The sequence below is a fragment of the Merops nubicus genome, unplaced genomic scaffold (assembly GCF_000691845.1).
Source record: "Merops nubicus isolate BGI_N331 unplaced genomic scaffold, ASM69184v1 scaffold18705, whole genome shotgun sequence".
Taxonomy (NCBI): domain Eukaryota; kingdom Metazoa; phylum Chordata; class Aves; order Coraciiformes; family Meropidae; genus Merops; species Merops nubicus.
In genome coordinates this window covers 46365-67125 of record NW_008609167.1, presented here as the reverse complement: position 1 = coordinate 67125, position 20761 = coordinate 46365, and the positions used below count along the sequence as shown (strand labels likewise).

Below are 20761 nucleotides of genomic sequence, written 5' to 3'. Positions count from 1 at the left end.
TCTGTAAGCACATTGGTGTAAATATCTAAAACTTTTCCTTTGGTTTCCTCTACATTATCTTACCCCAGATGATCTACAGCAGAAATAATTCAGGCAGGCAACTTATTTGGCTTAAATGTACTCAGCAAAATCTGACATTTCTACCTTCTTTCTCATCAAAGTGTATCAACTTTGCTGTAAGAAGAGACACCCAGCGAGGAGCTTAACTGAAATTGTACAGACTCTAAAGTGCATCTGATCAACATCTCCCCACCACCAGATTCGAGCATTAAAGTTCACTGTGAATTGCTTAGAATCTCCCTGATGTCATTTTACATATTATCAACTTGATGAACAGTTTTACCTGGTACAGGCTGGCAAGGTGGTGTTTAGTTTTGATTAGAAAGGGTTGGTTGACCCCTGGATGATCTACGTCATGAGCTGCAGCAGCTAGCAGTCCGAGCATGATGTCCAGTGGAGTCAGGAAGCTGGCAAGCTAAATCACACAGGTTAATCACAAGAACATGTACAGTAAACAGTGTTTTTTTTTTTCTGTTGGCTAATAAACAAATCTGTAGACATCATGGCATTGCTCAGTTTTGTAGGCATTTGTACACATATGTCAAATATAAAATCGTTTTTGTGAACAACATTTTTAAGGTGACTGTTGATCAAACATGTATAAAGATATTAGACTATAGACTAATCTTTTATTACAGTTTGTATTTCTTATCTCTTTATCATTCATATCAATATAAGGATTATTGTTATAGGAGTGGTTGATCAGAGTCTGAAAAGAGTCAGTTTAGGGAAGTAAGTATACTAGAAGGTCTGCATATCTGATTATACATGGTTAGAACTTTGCCTCACACAGTATTTAGTAATACCAACAATACATCAGGCTTCATTCTTCCAGCACAGCACTGTGTTGTAAAATGCAGAGTTTGTAAACTTTTGAAATGTCTAACATGGCTGTTAGATATTTCAGTTCAAATACAAGTATTTTATTAGAGAACATAATTTATCTTTTTAACTTCAGACATCCAAGATTTAAAACCTGCCCAGATTTTTCCTTTTTTCTGCTACGCAGCTTATCTTTTAGAAGCAAATTATTTTTGTTATCATTAAAAAACAAAAGGATATTTTCTGTGTCTGATAGTGAGGTAGTTATTACCAACCCATGTACTGAGTACAGGTCTAAGAGCTCAAAGAAGCATCTGGAGATGAGAAATGAAGAGAAGTATGGTACAGATTCTGGATTTTGGCTGTCCTCCATACTTCTTAACAGAAAGGACTCACAAATCTTGCAGGAGATGAAAATACAGTAAAGCTGGGCCTGCTCCTGTCCTCACCATTACTATATTCTGGTGTATCAATTTGCCAATTCCAGCATAACTTCCTTTCATTCTAGTCAAGCCAGGAAAGATTAGTTTTATTTTTATGCTGTGGCTCACCATTACAGTATTACGGTGCCTTCCAGTAAGGCATAGAGCAACATTGCACCCTCATGTTATGAGGGCTTGCTGCAGCAGTCAAAAGCTGCTGTTCCCTCCTACAGAGGACACCCTTGCAACAGACCCAGTCAAAGGGACCATTTTGCCCTTTTCTGGTGTTGCACTGCCCAATCTGGTATTTTGAAATACCGATGTGAGGAGCTTATGTCCTGAGGTAACTGAGGCATAGGTATGTGTTTCCTTTTCCTGGCTTTGACGGGAGGACTGCAGCCACTGGTGGGTGGCTGGTACACATGGTCATGGTTGCTGGAGCTCATACAACAGCACTTTGTTATGTTGCCTACATGATAAGAAGTGACTCCAGTAGCTTGTTTGAAATGTCTGTAATTTGTAGCTGACTTGTTGCTGACTTAAAGTGTGCAATCATTTTCTGCTATCTAAAAATAGCTTTTTTTTTTTTCCCCCCCAGTTCTGGGGGAAAAGAAAAGATAATTATCTGAAAGCAACATAACTGTCAAAGGTTGTCATTACCTTGGGCTCCCTCAGATAGCAGTGCATAGCTTGTGTGACATCAGCAGCATGGACAGCATTGTGGTATGGGTTTTGGCTATGGTAATCTTCTTGAACCATAACTGGGAACCAAAAGAGAAAACAAAGATCCTTTTGTCTCCGAATGCCATGGCCACAAGTGGGAACTGGATTTAAAATACAGTTTGAGGTTTTACAGTCAGCTGCCTAAGGAGTTTCTTCAAATAGCTGTAGCTTACTTAGACTGGTGCTCTTATTGGGATACCTTTAGAGAAAAAATGCATGAAAGGATTTGTGAGGCCCAAGGGGATATACTGGGTCTAGTTCATAAATCAACTCTTTCTTGCCTTAGTGAAGGCTCTCATTCAGCAGTAAAATAAATAAGGAAGAGAAGCAAATTTATCCACCATGGAGTGTAATTATTTAGGCTGCTGTCATAGGGGAGCAATATGTCATTAAGGCAGTGCCACCTATTTTACAGCAGCAGGGAGTGAGGCCCTGATATCCTGGCATCATTTGTTATTTGACTAAGCAACTACAGTCAAAGGCATTCCTACATCCTCCAGGCAGAGAATCAAAGGATACAGCACTGGGGTATTTGGAACAAAATCTCCTGCAGTAATTTTAGTCACATCTATGTGTTCCATTTTAAAATACCAGTCCCTCTTGTTTTAGTTTGCAGTGCTGGAACTGGTCCAGCTGGACCAGGAGCACCAACGTTTTAACTCTCAGCTTTCACTCTCACAGAAGATCATCGAGGTGTATACTTCACACTCATCTATTCCTTGCTGCAGTGCCTGAACCGTTAGGTGATCCTGGGGCAACACCACACGAACACTGGAACTTGCATGTGATCTTGCCCAAAAAGCCCTCCTAGACACTATCAAATGAATCAAACGGAAAGGTAACAGGAAAATTTCCCATGGCACTCATCTCCAACATGGGGAACATCAAAGGAAGTCCTGGCCTTCAGTCTGCTTCCAGCTCCACAAGCATCTGAAGTTACAGTGGGTAATCCTTTAAACCCTGAATACCACTAGCTCTAATTATCTGAATGTCCACTTCATGGCTGCCCACAGGAGTTAGAAATGGCAGGAAGATTTTGTCTGTCTCCACACTGAAGGAATGCTTTCCAGAAGAGACAATTAGGCAGTCTTAAAGAAGAGACCCTGCCTTGGGAACTCCAACTGACAGCCTAACAAACCAGCATTCAGCTGCATTCAAAACACGATGCAAAAAGTAATTGATTTTGGCCAATTTCTTCTTTTGGTTCGCTGACAGCATGGGGCTAATATTTCTGTTGGCAGTTACAGCAGCAGGGGCTTTCATCAACACTATTCAGTGCAGACAGCTTGATATAATTTGTTAAATTTTGCACATAAGCCTTTAACTACTCTGGGTCTCAGTGGTCTATTAGTCACTAAAATAATTACACTGTGCCACAATTGTACTGTGCACGGGTAGGTTCTGCAATGTCTGTCTGTCTGTCTGTCTGTCTATCTGCGTGGCCCTACTCAGCTGGCCACATCTCTGCATGGCATACTTTTTTTTTTAAATCGTCAGTGCAGTTGTGGTACTGGGATGCTTCAGCCCTATGCAGAGCCTTCTGAAGTCCCTCCATGGACAATAGATACTGAACCCAAGTACCTGAGTGCCTGAAAACTTTATGCTAACATAGACCACAGAAATGTTTTACTGAAATATTTCAACAACATCATGATTTTACACATATATGCAGACCGAGCCAATGCCTTCTTTGACGCCCTACTTAAACTGTAAACTGCATTTAAAGATGGCTTTGAGGTGAGCACTTACCTAAAAACCTGTGTAATGTAACCATATCTAACTGGAAATGGTGAATAAGTCCATGCACGTTGAAGAGGTGACAAAGCAGTGTTACGAGACTGTTTCCTAAAAGCAGAAACAAACAACTCTTAGATTCCGTTAGCATGTAGATACAGAGGAAGACTAAAAATCTTTGTAATTTCCTATTAGTCAGCTCCTACCACCTTAGCTCCTATCATGTGATACTTAGATGACACTCACACCCAAATGTAGTTTATATAAATTACTCCTATATATAACCAAGATTTGATGCTATGGCCGCACCAGTGGAGTGCCATCCTTGTGTCTAGATGCCATCAAGTCACACTTGCTGTTTCAATGTGACATAAAAGGTCAATTGATATGGTTTCCACTGGAAATCTTTTGACAGGCTTGAGAACTACATCATCTTCACAATCCAGGTCTACCTCCAGAAATTATAATGGCTTTTCTGCCATTTCAGTTTGCTATACTGTATTAATTAATTAATTACCGAGAAACCAGCAGTTTGTAATTTATTTTTTTATTTTACACATGGCTGTATCAACACGTAATTTACAAATGTACTTAGCTCAGCTACAACTGCACCTCATCATGACGGTACAGAGAGGAAAAATGTGTTGCAGCATTTACAGACTCAAGTCCTGCTGTAACATTATGCTGGCCTTACTGTGCATCCAGTACGGGGAACACCGGCAGAATCGAGCCGAACGAGGATTCGATCACATACACAATGTATTTTAAAAAATCTGCACTGCATAATTCAGCAGCGATGTTTCCAGAAAAGGTAGAACCCCCTCCCCAAACCAACAAATCCCTACCCTGCATAAACTATGTTTGAAGGCAGTCTTTTGTTATTTAATGTAACTCAGGAAAGAAAATAAATGTATGTACAAAGAGGACATACTTATTTGACCTGGACTACTTAACAGGAGCACAGAAAGGTAATCTAGAAGAATTATGCTTTTGGTTCCCTTGCCAATTGCAGCCCATTCCACTCTTCACTGCCAGTCACCCAGCTGAATTACCCTTTAAACCAACTTTTTTCTACACCATCTACCCCAGCCAAATCTAATGAGATTGTCGGTGAGGAAAGAGGGATCTCATGCCTAAGAGAAATACAGAAAGGAGCAAGGTGTGATCATGACCCTCTTCAGCAGCTACCTGATCAAGAAGTATTGCCAAGATGTTGGGGGGGTGTGTGGTGTAAAAGACCGATACTCAGACAAAAGTTTTTAACTGTCTTAATGAATTTCCTAATTTTCACTGCTGAACAGAAGCAAGGATATCTTCAGTTAAAGATATTTCATATTGACAGAAATTGAACAATTATGGAGGTCTGGACAAATATATCTAATAGATCTATTTAAAGTACCTTTGGAATTTCATAGGTAAAGGAAACTGAAACACCTCCTTCAAAAGGCGACCAAAACAAACTTAGGAAATAATATTAACATAAAAACACCATTAAAATACTATCCTATAGCAGGAAAAGCCAGAAAATGTTCAAGGATATGATTTAAGGTAAGTTAACTGCGTCCAGTTTCTCTTCAGTAAACTAAATGGGAAATGTTTAGCAAGTAATTAATTAGGGATTTTTAGAATAGTCATATATGAGAAATTTAAAAAAAAAAATAATTCAAAAAAATTACTTACCATTCGTCAAGCGGTCAAACAAGAAAATGTCAAAATCCCACATTCCCACTTTGGATAGCATATGCTAGAAAAAGCAAATATCAAAAGGCAAATGACAAGCAAGTCAAACTGTAAAGCAGATTTAAATAGTTATTTCACATTAATCAATCACAAGATTGGTTGCTTCAGCTTTGAAGTTTTGTTTGGGAAAGCTGTAGAGATGTATTTGAAATATCAGACACCAGGAACCAAATTTTGCTATTCTGCATAAAATATCACTTGCAATTTTGAGGACGTTTTAAAATTGACACTAAAAATACCTTCTAAATGGAGCTTAAAATATGGAATAATATAAATTAAAATATTATTAATATATTCCCTTTCACTGCACAACTTTTTATTGTTCTTTCACGCCCCTAAATCAATTCAGTACAAATTCTTTTTTATTACAGTAAATCACAATTTTAGTTCTCATGGTGAATATGAATGACATTTTGCTAAACAAACCAGAACACAGGAATAACTTTTATAGACTTAGATACAGTCCTTTTGTGAAGCCCACTCAGCATGCAGAAGAATCCATCATTACCACCATATACAGTGTCTTTACAGCTACATCAATTAAGTCAAGAGACTGAATCTGGACTAACTGTATAACCTACAGTGACATATGTGTGAAAAATGTGCACTCACTCCCATCACATAGCCTACATTCAAACCATTTCGGGGTTCTGAATGGCTTTCTAACATCTTTGCATGTGATCTTCTCTTGCAGAGAATAAAACTTGCCAAGGCACATAATACCAATGCCATCTGTGGTGCCAGTTTTGTTAGAAAATGCTATTGAAAGCAAGCATAAGAGCTGCAAAGTAGGAGAATTGTACTTGGAATACTGTGAAGAACGTTGCAGTCAATGTTCCCTGTTTCTCAGCCTTTGCCATTCTGGAGAGCTATTGTGGGTTGCCTAATAGCTGCTCCATACCAGCTGAGAGACAGCTGTCTTTTTTCAAGTGGATGAACCAAATCTTGTGTCAAGGCTGCACTTACTCAGATCAGTAACTTAGCCAAGGATCCTTCATCCTTTAATAAATCCAGATTATAATTTCATCTGTCAGAATCTGATACCGTCTGGAATATTATTAAAAGAAACAGGGATCTGGAGACCCGTCTTACCCTTGCTTGCCCAAGGTAGTCCTCATCCAGTAGGTACAGAGAGGCCTGTGGTACAATTCCATGCAGGAACCGGGATGCATGGAAATACCTCTGGAAACTTAACAGTCTTTTCACTTTTTTCTTGGTGCCAATTTCCCCTGAGAGTGTAGTATCTGTGAAAAGCAATCAGTACGAAACCATGAAAACCAAAGTGAAAGCCACCATTCTCAATGTATTAATATGAGAAAAAGAAAAAACTTTAAAAATAGTAAGACAAAACCCCTAAAGCTCATGCTTCTTGCCAGTCATCCACATGAAGGAGCAGTTTTAAATCCCTATACTTCAGCATAATGCATTTGTTTATTTCAGAAAGGAAATACACTCCAGTAAAAAGAGTACTAAAGCAGGATTTGGAAGATCTGAGTTCTGTACACTGCCTGCCACAGGCTTTAATAGGATCCAGGCTAGGTCACTAGGGGGGTGATATACACATGTTTAGAGGGAGACTAAAAGACCAGGTAGGTAGATATGGGAAAGCTGCTCTTACTCTTCTGTGCCTCTGTTCCCTAGCTATACAGCTGAAAATAGCATTACCTCACTACCTCACAGGAGCATCACTGGCATATATTAAGATTGCAGAGCACTAACATACACGGTGATCTTGCATATAAAGCCAAAAAATTGACACCAAAAGAGACCTCAAAACACCATCTGAAAGTGCAAATGTATAGCCCACTTTTGGAAAATGAGAGAAAAGAGAGAAGTAAGTAAGAATAGGCTAATACTACTATTGTATTGTCTGCTGTCCTTCCTACACATTAAGGCAAATTACAAATGAAGAAAATATTGTAGTTCTACAATTAAGAAAGAAAGTATATTCAGGCAAAATATGCATTTTTGGTTGCACAACAGAATATGTTCTTTTCACTCAGTACCAGGATAATTCTAATTCCCTAATGCTGTATTAGAAGATTCTCATATAGGGCTAAATTGGACATAAAAACCAAGGCAGTTTTTATACAGTGATTAAGTCAGTAATTAGAGTAATTAAATTACCTTACTGTCATTATGAAAAATACGCAGCCTTCCTAAAATTGATAATTACTCTGGCAACATCATCTAAACTTTTAACAGAACTTCACGTACAGTTGTGATGTTTTAATTTTTCAGTCTGGTTTAAGTTTTGGAAAAAGGGAGGCCAGAAACTGGACATTTGTTCAAAGGTAGCAAAATTCAACATTTTTTTTTGTAGAACCTTCCAAGAAAGTGAAAATCAAGCATTCCTTTTAAAGCACAGTAATGATTGCTTGAGATAAGAAGCTGTGTAGCAATTCTCTAGATTTCAAGTTTAAATAAGAGCTCAGGAAAAATATGCATGGACTGAAAGTAACTATTCTGCTGTTTCTTTCTAAGAAACAATGCTGTGTGTTCTGTGGAATTAAAATATGACTTTCTCTGCTTTTGTTATGAGTATTATTATTATGAGACATTTTTCAGGAAAGTCATTAAGGGTTTTATGGATTGTATATAGTTCAGTATTTGAATTCTCCAACAGCAGATGTGTGAGCACCTTCTGTAGCAAGTTCATTCCTTAAGTAATCCAACAGCTATTAAATGACACAAAGTCAGTAATAACAACAACAAAAAAAACAAACAGACTTTCTGAGTATCAATAATTAATTTCTTACACCTATATGTCTCATACTTCTTGTGGGCAGCCCAAAGACCCCACTGAGTTTTAATAATATAAAAGCACAAAATAATTTTATTGCAACTTGACGAGCCATGTGTTTTCAAGAACGCAAACAGTTTCACAATGTCACTACTGTACAAGCCTGAAGGTTAGATTTACATTTATGATGTGCCAGCACCTGCCTTAATTCTCTCACACATTTTAAAAGCTGGAACAATTTCATGGCCTGTTGAAGGAGTGACTAACGTAGGTGCTAACAGTTACCCAGTGACAACGACATGTGGAGAAACTGTTAGACTTGTTTTCACATTTCTTTGCATTTATATAGTGCTGCTAAGAAGTGGCTGGCATTCATTTAATTCCTGGATAACAAAACACTCTTAAAATGAATTCACTTTTCAAAATTGTGTCAGCTTTCTTGACTTCCCCACTCTCCTAATTCTGTCTTTGTCCACAAACTGTCACTGTTTTCAGGTAAAAAGCTTTAATTTTGAAGTACGGAAAACTTCCCTTTTGTACATTAAAAACAAGTAGTTGGTGTCCAAGTAATTTTTATGTAAGTTAATACATGTTTTTGTAGTTAAACACAGATGATGGAAATTATCACTTATGTTCCCCCAAACTGTCTATAAAACTCACACATAGAGTTGGTGTGGGTGATCTGAAGGTGAGGGTTTGACCTTAGTCCCAACAAGCCGCTGTACGTTGGATTATGAGAAACTGGTTATTTTATCCTTTGGATTACCAGATTATTTCAGTAGTGAAGATTAATACTTTCCAAACCACAAACACATCAGGTTAAAATAAATACTTTCTTGCTGTGAAACATACTTTCTGAATCGAGCCATCAAACTTGTTGCCAATGCCTTGCCACATTACTCCATACAGTTGTCAGGGGTTTCAACTGAAACTTAATAATTGGCAGACAGTGCCTCTGAAACATGACTTGCTGCTTCAGATGAGCATTGTATTATAATACATTATGCACAAAAAGATGATCCACAATGATACATTGCCCTGTATTTTTCCATTCATAAGGGGAGGAGTTCATAATACCGGTAAAGAACGGCAGCAAAGTGATTTCAAAATGGGAATCTTGACAGAAAGCCCAAATCCCACAATGCAGGCTATCCACATGCAAACTCTGGATGCTGACTTACAGGACATCAAGCTAAAGTCACATCCTTTGGGTCATTTCGGTAAAAATTGATTTGTCTATGAATCATAGGACTGTTCAGAAGATTGCTATGACCCATAACAGATTTCTATGCTGTCCACAGTAATCACAGAATGGTAGGGTTTTGAAGGGACCTCTGGAGATCATCTAGTCCAACCCCTCAATGTACTTTATTATGATGGTTTCTTGCATAATCTTGGACTGACTCTGCCCTTCTCCAAGCACAACACACCCTAACTATTATAATCTCATCAACTCTTTCCTTTTTCCCCCCACAAGTTCAGTATCAAAGAAAAAAGAAAAAGAAAAGCACACCCATATGAAGTTGAGAGGAAAAGGATGATTACAAAAGAAGAGTAAAAGGTGAAGCAGCTGGGAGTGAATGCTCGAATTCTGTCCTCAGCTCAGCAGTCAAAACTCAATCTCCCAGCAGTGAAAAGCCATTCCAGGCATATGGGATCAGCCAGTAAACACAAAATCAAGATGCAGTTTTAAGATGAAATTGTTTACGTGAATGACTTCTAGTAATATGCTGAACATATTACTACTTATTGACAACTGTAAATTTCAATTTCAAGTCTAAATATAAAATTTTGATGATGACACCTCATGTTAGTCATACAATGACTTTGAAACATAAAGAGTTATTAACAGCTCGTTCTAATTCAATCCAATTAAATTACAAGTAAATGAATCAAAAATATCATTTCAGATATCACTGAGCTTTGTTGTGGAACTATGGGTACTAAAATAGGCTATATTATCTAGGTAGAACACAAGCTGCAAGGATTACACAGGAAGCATTTAGTAATTATATGCAATTTTGAAATTAATGTGAAAGGCAAACAAGAATGTCTTTTGTTTATATCCATAAAACTTGCCTTGAAAACTGTGTTTATCTTTAATCATTGTGGCAACTTCTGAAAGTTTTGTTTACCTAAAAAAAAAAAGCACCATCTCTATCTCTTGAAAGATGCCCCTTCTCATATCCTGTGGAGTTGCTGCCCAGCACAGCAGTTGGTAAAATCCTTCTCTGTATACTGAACAAAGTTATTGTGTGAATTACATAGACATATTGTATGAATTACATACACATTTACAGAAGCATCTATATAAGAATTCCTCAGAAAACTTCTACCTTCAAAAACACAGGCGCCCTGAGCTCACAGCATGTCTCCTGGTGTGTTTTAGCAGGCAGCAAAAGTGGTTGCATTTTTCTTTAGGTAATTTGATAGCCACATCATGCATACACACTATCAGACCCTGGATGATGTCTGGATACTGCACATGGCCCTCAAGAGGTTAATAAGCTACAGGAATCAATGGTTGCCTTCACTCTCCCAACAAAGTTTCTCCAGTTACACATATCTGCTCAGCTTAACATGACCTACGGCTTACTACATCCCAGCCTCTGTTATTTCAGGGAAAATGTTTCCTGCACTAGGAGCTGCTACCATTTTTCTCTCAGATTTCTTTCACATTGCTGTGCTAGCATGTGCCCACAGGCTGTGTGAATATAAAAAATGATGGAGGTTATGTGAACAATGGTTGAGTTAACATCCAGACACGATCACATAAATCAAATTTGGACACGGATGTATTTAACCCTGCACCAGACATTCAGTACATTGTTATTGTTCTTTCCAAGTAAACAAACTTGGTTATGCATTCAAATAAGGTCTCTTGAGTTTTCCTTCACAGTATTGCCTTTTTTCTTTTTTTGTACCCCAGTGTACAATAAAAACAGGTCACCCAGCAGCATGAGCAGATAACAACAGGTTCATTAATTTTCAAAAACTAACTGATTCGTAAGCAGAAAGTGTTTTTCCTCTTCTTTCCAAAAGGATGCAGAATAAATCAGGCCCTCAAGCACCCGCCTTGGACTTGTGGATTATAATACCCTTTCCCCTCTTCTGAGGATGTAAAGACATTCTGTAGTCAGCCACTGCTCTACAGCTGTATGCCTCAAGAGTCAGGCAGGATTGCCAGAAAAGTGCTGGAATATCTGGAAGATAAGGTGACAGGATCAGACCTGCAATTTACTGTCCGGACAGTTTGCAAACAGTGAGGACTCTGGGAAGCAATTTGTCTCTGGTCCTGTATGTTATGGAGGTCATTTCCTGCACTGGTTCTGGGCTTGACAGCTGACGAGAATGTTTTCATTTGAGAGCCCAAGAGGTATGTAATTGACTTACCAGTAATAAGTAGTGCTTGCCCATGTTCTTGTGTGTCAAATCATCCCAGACATTTAGATCACCTTTACGTAACTCTTGTTTGCCATATTCATTGCATGACCTGGTTGCAAAATTTTCTTATAAAGAAGAGTGCATAGCATGGATGATAGAAAAATAAAAATTTGCTGTGCCTTCTTAAAATCTTCTTACATTATGGACTTATCATATTATCCAAAAGACAACAGCAACATGAGTAAGAATATCTGAACTAACGCAGGTAATTAAAAAATTATTTCCAAACTTAATATTTCAAATTTGAATTTTGGCGAAAGCAATGGCAAACTAAAAAAAAACAGATAACTGTGTCTCTCTTTCTCATCACCTCCCAGTCCAAAAAATCCTTTAAAAAAGAAACACCGCAGTTTTGAAGAAAGGCCTGAGAAAACATACAAAGTGTCAGAAACCTGTGTAAAAGGATTGTTGCTTTAAAATTTTCGGTCTAATGAAGAAGGACCAAGAAGACCAGATGACTGTCCTAGTTTTACTTCTCAGTCATCTGTGGCTGGCATAAGAAACTAACAAAGAGGTCTGATTCAGAAACAGTAAGACTGTCAATTTTATCACCTGAATATACACTGGTCACAGCAACTAAGAAGATCATAGAATATCTTGCCGTCTATCACATCTACAGACAAACAAATATACTGAAATCCTGTAAATTTAGAAATCCTCATGAGACGCCCTCAAACTTTATGGGAATCCAAAAAGCTTGTGTTACAAATATTTTGTTTTAACTTGCTTCTCTAATGTCTAAAAAAATTCCTTGTTCCTTGACTTCTAATAAAATTTGATTTTAGAGGTCAAGAGGTTAGATGCTACGGTTCATAGGGGTTGTAACTGTATTATTTCTCTTTAAATGGGTAAACTTTTTCAATTAGAAAGAGGCTGTGACAAAGAGAGGGGGGACTGTGAACACATCAGAGAAAAGCAGAAAATTAGAAGTAAAACAAAAGATCTTTAAAACTTTCCACTTTTGAGTCAAGATCCCATTCTTCAACCACCTGCACAAGTGCACAAAATCAATGGAGAGCCCTGTTTACAGAAGAGGGGCTCATGTGCTTCTTTGGCTAATGCAAGTTAATGAAATGTGAGAGGTTTTGGGACACCATCTTTCTAGATCACCTTGCTGTGGTGTTTCCTCTTCTTTGAACATCACTTAAGATAACAGTGGCTTCTAACAGCTCAGTTTCCAAATTGTGAAGTTCCTCCACAATTGCTGGCATCTTAAAGAACACTAGTCATGAAGTTTCCCTCCCATCCCAAAATATATTCCTTCTGATACTGTTTGAAAGAGACTACAGAACTTAAAATTTATGCAGATTATCACACATACGGCATTATCCCATCACATCTAGTTCTGGAGAAACAAGGGTTTCAAAGACCAGTTCGGTAACAGAGTACTAGCCTTAATAACAGGAAGAGGAACAGATTAAATCTAAATTTATGATTAATTTAGATGTGTTTCTCTTCACAATTCGCAGCCTTTATTGGGGTCATCAATCATCTTTATGTAAACAAATATCTTGGCATCTTTTATTATGCCTCCTACAAGTTTGTCATGTTATGTTCCATTTCACCACAGTCCTTATCATTTCAATATGAACCTTCACTTTGTCACTTCAATCTTCGTGCAGTAACACAGTCAAGACAATTTTTTTCCTAAAACTGCAAATGTTCTATAGCCAATTACAGTTTCTCTGACAGGAAACGGTACATCCCCTCCCCCTTCCCTCCCCTTGAGAAAAAGCAACATAACCTGTAATAACAGCAAACTCAACTTTCATTTATCATCTTAATGAACCTTCTCCTTGTTCTTTCTTTTCCTCTAGTCATTTGGAAAGTATCCTCAGTGTTATCTTCAGTACACCCTTTCCCTTTTCTAATCAGGGAAAAGAAGGTGGGGTGGCAGAACAGGTCACGCATCATTTGGAAACCTTTAAAGGGACATTCTCAGTTGAACTGAATCCCAAATCTGTATTTAAAAAAGTAAGTTACAAACCTGAATAATCAAGTTCAGTAAGACTTTGTGTGAAGCACATTTGGTTGCTGTGCTCACTCTCCTCAGTTCTCCTCAACTATTCATAAAACTGCTGCATTTTGTTAGCATACGAGCGCACATGAATCAATCACTTTTACACTCTGGCTTTCATTTTCTGCAAATGTAGCATAAAAGCATAAAGGCCTGAATGGCAGGAAACAGAATACACTTTTCAATCTACCTTGTTATTAAATTTTGCAGACAACAACTCTTAAAACCACTTAAAAATGCAAACAACACCCACAACCAAAAAAACCTTGCTGTTATTTAATGAAAAGGGGGAACCAGACTGACTTCCAATGACAGGAAGAGTTCTTAACATCGTGAAATATTACCAGAAAACAGAACAATCTTTGTGCTGAAAAATTATTAAGAGAATCCCAATTCCTTTTCCTTGAATAGGTAACAAGCAAGGCCATATCTGGAAATGCTCTTCCCATTCAAATCACACACAAGCTAACCAGATTAAGAAGCCTGCATGCCTTCGGGATGTTGATGAGTATCTTTTGGATATGCTTATCCATGAGGAACTAAGGGAGGTATTATGTAGAAATGATGCAGATCTCATGAGATCTCTCCCTTTCTAATTTAATAACCATCTGGAACTTTGGACTCATCTCCATGGGCTGGGTTGCGATCCAAGTAATCCAATCAGCTCTTGAAACTTCCTCACAAGACTTTTAGTGTCCTAATTTAACCTGGGTCAGAAATATCAAAAAAGGCATCTCTCACTCCCACTTATTTTTTGCCAAAGGCAACAAAACAAGGCAGTTAACCAAGCTCTTTTTAACCTCTCTCATTTGGGTTCAGGTTACTTGATGGTTCAGTTATGGGTTGGTGGCTGTGGTTAAGTTTTATTTTCCCTGGAGATGGGCCCTACCTGAAAGCCCTGAAGTGATCAAAATCCAAAACCAAAAATGAATGTAAATTTTGCAAATGGACCCTTCTGCAGGCAGGGAGAAACCACAGACTTTGGTTCTTTTGAGATGAAGCCTTTTACATGAGTTCATATCTTCCCTTACTAACCCTGACAACACTTTTAATTTCTGTGGTACCTAATTCATCACATGCCTGCAAAGTATAACTTTATTTGCAAAAAACTTGAAAACCAGAGTATTTTTCTTGACTTAAATCAGACAGCAAATCAAGGACAGAGACCGAATGGTATCTAATATCACTGTTTATCACCATCTTGTACTAGAAGTATGTCATCTATACTAACTTAAATTGCTATGCTAAAGTTTAAAGCAGGTGGGGTTGTTTTGGTCTGGACTTCTGCCTCCATGACAATACCAATATCCTTGCTAATATGCAGATATAACTCTGGAGTGTCTACAGACATTTTGACCTTTCAGATATTCTCAGATCCCACTCTATGTTCCTGTTGTGCAAGTTGTAAGGCAACAGAAATCTCTCTGGGTAGTATCGTTTTGGGACAGAGACTCCATTTTGCACATACTACATCTTTTCCCTTTCTTTGTTATCCCTCCTACATCAATATATACAAAGGTGAATTCTATCAGATATCAAGATACTGAGGATGGCTTACAGAAAACAGGTGGGTACACGATAAAAAAAGCAATGGTATGACTGATACTGTGACAAAACCAAAGTGCCCCTAATGAAAAATTTTTCAAAAAAAGTTAAAAATGCAAGCAGAAACAATTTTAATTATATTACTCCATGACATATATAACATGACATTTATATTTAAATATAGTCAATTAGAGGCTAATAATTTTGTCATTTACAAGAAAAAATTCAGTCCAGAGAAAAGCTTAGCATAAACAAGATGAGAAATGGAGAATCACTGTTTAAGTCTAAAGAATCTCCTTGTCTTCCAACTTAAAAGTCTTGACAAGCAAATTTGCAAATAAAAGTTACTCACCCCAGATGTAAACTATTTTATTTTGTTACTCTACTTACTTTCATCTGGCAATAAAACAAAGTATCTAACATAACTGGAGCAGGGTGAGGTCTTCTTCATTATTGTCGCACGCTTGCCTACAATTCCAGATTTATCACAGGGAATTCCCTCAAGCTTTTGGTTAAGGCATTGAAGAAATGTACCATCACAGCCACCAGAACAGCTCATCAGGAGATAATGAAATTTATTTTAATCAATGTATATTAGTCACTGTCAGGATCAGGTTCAATGAATCACCAAGCAACTTTGTCAACCAGAGAACTTAAATTAATGCTGCCTTACCCTACAGTCTTTTCGTTCTCAAATCCAAACTATGCTTTGCTAAAAGGAAAATTGGATCAATTTAATTTTCACTGTGGAAGTGTTTCAAATGCTGAATTATTACCCTGCAAATATCCAGTTTAACTCTTTTTCTGTCCTGTGAACACAAACGGTTCATTTAATTCACAGAAACGTAGAAGTGCCAATAAACAGTCACAATTAATTTCAATCTGTGTTAGGTTCAGTTACAAGCTAGAGCTACTGAGTTCAGAGTCAAACTTTCCTGAAATTTATGAGGCGTGGTTTGGAATCAATCTTACATCATTTGTACATTGTATTCAGCTGCTCAATGGCACCTAACACTGGCCTATTCCCTCCCATCACTCCTTCTGGTAAATAAATGAATTTCTAATATTAAGTCTTTTTTTCTCCCGCTTGTTCCCATTTTAAGGAATGCTTTATTTTCATGAAGAGAAAACCCTCTCCCCTTTTTCCTATAAACAAATAGGGCTGTCCAAAACCTGCGTATTTTCATTTAGGAGTTTGTAAATTCTGAATACTTGTTCCTAAACACCCTAGTGAATATGGAGCCTGATGTCTGCCATGTCCAGCTCATTTTTTTCTGGGGTATATCTTTGGCTGTCAGAAGGAGGTGGTCCCCTTGTCTTATGGCAGGATGGAAAAGGGGATGGCTGGGTTGCCTCCTAGGGGTCTTAACACTGGGCTGGCTAACAAGCACTGGCTGCTGCAGTTTACTTGGTGAGCAGAGCTGCTACACAGCTTCCCCTCAAGCTTCTGGTTTGACACTGTCAACAGAAATGAGTATCTGGTCAGTCATGCAAGGTCTCCATAAGTTGCAGGGACTGAGGCTAACGCAAACATATGCTCCTCAAACTGCAGAACCAGTGAGTTCTTGGTGACACGGGGATATTTTACAATAAGTTAGGTATTCCAGAGTCATCTTAAGAGTCCCAAAACTCAGCAGTGCAATTACGCTTTCAGTGAAAGCTTGCAACTAGGCAGAGAAAAGACAGGATGATGATAAAGCCTTGCACCTCCTCCAGACAGGATCCTGCAAAATCCTCACTGTCCTGACAGCCTGGCACTAACAAGATGAAATAACACTCACTAACTTTCTATATATTGCAGAAAGACACTTGAGGAATGTGTAGATGGCATCACAGACATTAGCTCAAACAGCAAAAAGCCAACATTAATCCAGTTGGCTTTGATTAAGGCTACAGAAGATCCAGTTTTCAGAGTGCAGGAAGTTTTCCTATCCAAAAAGACTTAATGGTGTCTTAAGTTACACAGTGACTTTACTGCAGAACTCCAGCAAAAACAAAAGATACAGCCTACTCAGTGTTAACCCTTAATAGCCATAGTAGGGAAATATCCTCTGGTTTGACTGATATCTGTGGCTATGTTTAAAAAGTTACATTTAAGTAACCCATAGTCTGACATGAAATAGCAATGCCCTGAATTTTTTTACTTTTCAATGTCAATTTTCAAAATGAATGTCAACTCTGTTCAAGAATGAACTTCAGTGTTTACCCTTACTTTAAAACAAGGGTACTACTGTTGTTTGGAATAATATTTCAGATGGTAGAGGGAACAATTACTGCTTAAGTTCATTTTCTCTGAATTAGTGAGAAGCTGGAATAATGTCTATGCTGCATTTGTTGATAACTTTTGAGGCTATTTACCATAAATTTCCTCTGCCTCATCTCTGCCTTACTGTAACAGCTTTCAGTATACAGCTGCTGCCTCTTTGTTATTGCCCCCAAAGAAATGTAACACGGTGCCAAAATTTTACTGCAAGTATTAGCGAGGCACTTTTCAAAAAACTTTGCAGTAGTGACATTTATGTATGTTTCTTTTTGATAGGATGTGTAGCACCATGGTTTTTCCTCCTTATATGGTATGCAGAGCAGAAATGGATTTGACAAGCAGATATATAAAAACATATAAGACAAAGGTCTCTTTACTTTCTGGCAAAATATGCCTGCATGCTCTGACACTGAACATCTTCATTTACCTGTAGGTCACTAAGTAAGCCAGGCCTAATGCAATTGCCTTCTATAAAACCAGCAGTCAAGTGCCTGGAAATCTCACTTCATTTAGCACTGAAAAATTAAGTCCATACCACTCCCTAAGTAGAAAGCAGTAAAGACATAAAAATCAAACAAAAAAGGGAAATCTAAAATCATGATCACTGCTTTTCCTTACACAGAGAACATGATCAGCTGTAGTGACTTCTGTCAGATTATGGAAATGCAGTAAAAGGAGAGGATAAGTCAGAAGTCCCTGGGACAGAGGGCAGAGGAACATAAAACCCCAGGTGCCTCACCTCCATAGGACCAGAGCTGCATGCAGAGAGAGGCATTGTTTTTAAGTTCAGCAGTTACAGAAGTGTTATCCAGAGTGTCCTGCTCCTTGTATGATCAAAGACTCAGTACCCACTGGTACATCTCTTGCCTTGGATCTCTCCCTAGACAGCCCATGGACAATACCAGCACTTCCCTGAAGCTGAAAGGATGTGAAGGATTGCAGGATTCATCTACAGGGGATAAAAGTGTAAGCCCTATCGCCAGAAAAAAAGAGCTGAAAAGTTTCTTGTTTTGTTAACCAGGGAGAGGAAAGAACATATGATGAGAATTTTAAGTAAGGTGTATGTATCCAAAATAAAAAGGAAATAATTGATTTTGTCACACTCAAATGTGTATATTCACTTCTGCTTCATGGATGAAGTGTTTTATTTTCTTTCAGTCTTTATAAGGGCATCAACATTAAAATTTCCAACTAGGTTAAAACAGGCTTCTTCATATATTTCTTTGTCATGTCAGGACTAAATTATCCTCAGATCTCTGTGCAACCAGTACGTTATTTCCTTTGTAAACTGCTTTGAAATTTCCTTTGAAAACTGCTGGACTCGTCTTCCTCTAATGCCTTTCTGCCTCATACATAGAAAGCACTCCAGTGGACTGAGGACCTAGAAAATACCTTTTATCAGCAAGATTGAAAGCAAGTACTTTGCCAGGTGGCCATATCTTTGCCAGCTTGGGTGAATGGAGCTGATCAGATCCCAAGTTCTCCCCTTTCTATCAGCCCCACTTTTCTCCTGATCCTTAGACAGACCCCACCCTTTGCAACTGAGCTTCTTCCCCTCTCCCTGTTCCTATCCCTTCCCCTTCCCCAGGCACTGAGGCAAGCAGTTACAAAAGGGAGCGGTAAAACTCTGGTTTGGCAATTGCTTTCCAATGAAAAGCACAACTGCCAGAAGCTTAGAAGTGTCATCACTAAACAAAAGATCAGTTTCAGTCTGCTTAGATGAAGATAGTGAATAACTTTTTATTTCAGTGGTTGCAGTCTGTGCAGTACACAAGGACACATCAAGATTTGCCTGTGTTTGAACACTGGAGTTAACACAGCATCCAGACTCAATGCTAAAGGACCCAAGACTAAGTGTTCTATTGGGGTATTTTTGTTGGTTGTTTTTCTGTTTGTTTTTAAAATTTAATTTAATTTAATTTTGTTTTTCTTTTTTTAGACAGTGGCTAATGCATCTGCATTATTATAGAGAATCTCTCAGGTGAAAAAAATCCAACGGGATCCTGATTTTTTTTTTTTTCTTTCAGATTTGCCATCCTTTATTTACAACAGTAGCAAAATAACTTCAATCACAATGAGGTTAAGATTATTTTTAACAGATGTTCACTGCTGGCCTGACCCAAAATCCATTGACGTCAATGAGAAGACTCCATGGGGCTTTGGATTGGGTTCTAATTGTTGGAAAAATTAATGTTATTGTAAACCACTGGTCAGTGCTGTCACATGCTCCCCTTCTGTGCCAATTCTATATGACCGGATAACAGACTCACATAAATCTGTTCCAACTGCTGGCTAAGAGGCTAAAGGACACAGAGGTTTATCTTTTTCAACTCTGAAGCACCCCTGTCCCCCCCAAGCACACCCTATGGCATTACTGTTTTTACTTGACAGATTCAGCATTACAGGCAGTATTCATACAATCAAAACCTCTCACAGTCAAACGCTGGGTGGGAATAACAGAATTATTAGTGCTGACAGTGTGAAGACAGCTGAATTACAGACACATACGAAATGAGATACTTTGGTTTCTATATTTTCAATAGAGTTTGTTGGTTTTTTTTTTCAAACACAGACCTGAAGGAAGGGTTGTACTTACTGTTAAGAAGGCGGAAGTCTATAAACGGGTAGGAGCCGCGGCGCTCGGAGAGAACTCCTGTCTGACCTCTCACTCGCGCATCTCCTGCAAGACACAAAATCCCCAGAGACGTTGGAAGGGGCAGCTGCCTTTCCCTGCTGTTTAGATCTAGATCTATTTTCTATCCACAGCAATGACGTTACACTCCTCCAGTGGGAAAACTGAGGTCCAAAAAATCACCTGTCATGACACCCCTGGGTAACTGGTAAGGCAGTGCAGCTGATCCTCTTATCAGAAAAAAGGAACTAAAACTCCTCATGTTTTTCCTATTGAACAGGAATATGTTTTTCCTTCTTGCCCAGTAAGCAGACTCTCACTGTTTCAGGAGTAGCGTAGAGGTCCAGTTTTTTGTCCAGACGAGACCAGTTGGATTCTGATTGTCACATTATCACCCTCAAATGTCTCAGCCTTGAACTCGGATCACAGTTCAGCTGAACTCCAAAGCTATGGGACTGGTCTCAAAATCATGAGTTGATTAAAAAAGTCCCAATGAAATAGGATTTTTTTTTTTTTAAATTATTTTTTGTTTTACTTTCTGCTCTTTGAGCACTCCAGAAAAACTTAGCTTCCTCCTCAAACACCAAAGCTGCTTTAGGTACGCGAAACCTGATGT

The 20761-nt window shown here is 38.3% G+C and overlaps 1 protein-coding gene across 1 annotated transcript; it reads right to left on the bottom strand.

Moving 5' to 3' along the window:
• Window positions 1-343: 343 nt before the first annotated feature.
• LOC103773163 (cAMP-specific 3',5'-cyclic phosphodiesterase 7B-like) lies at window positions 344-20269 on the bottom strand (the record flags this gene model as incomplete). Its single annotated transcript, XM_008940521.1, has 6 exons — window positions 344-475; window positions 1965-2065; window positions 3777-3872; window positions 5442-5505; window positions 6594-6745; window positions 20110-20269. Coding segments are annotated over 6 exons (705 nt in total), but the record flags the coding sequence as incomplete, so codon positions are not given.
• Window positions 20270-20761: the final 492 nt, after the last annotated feature.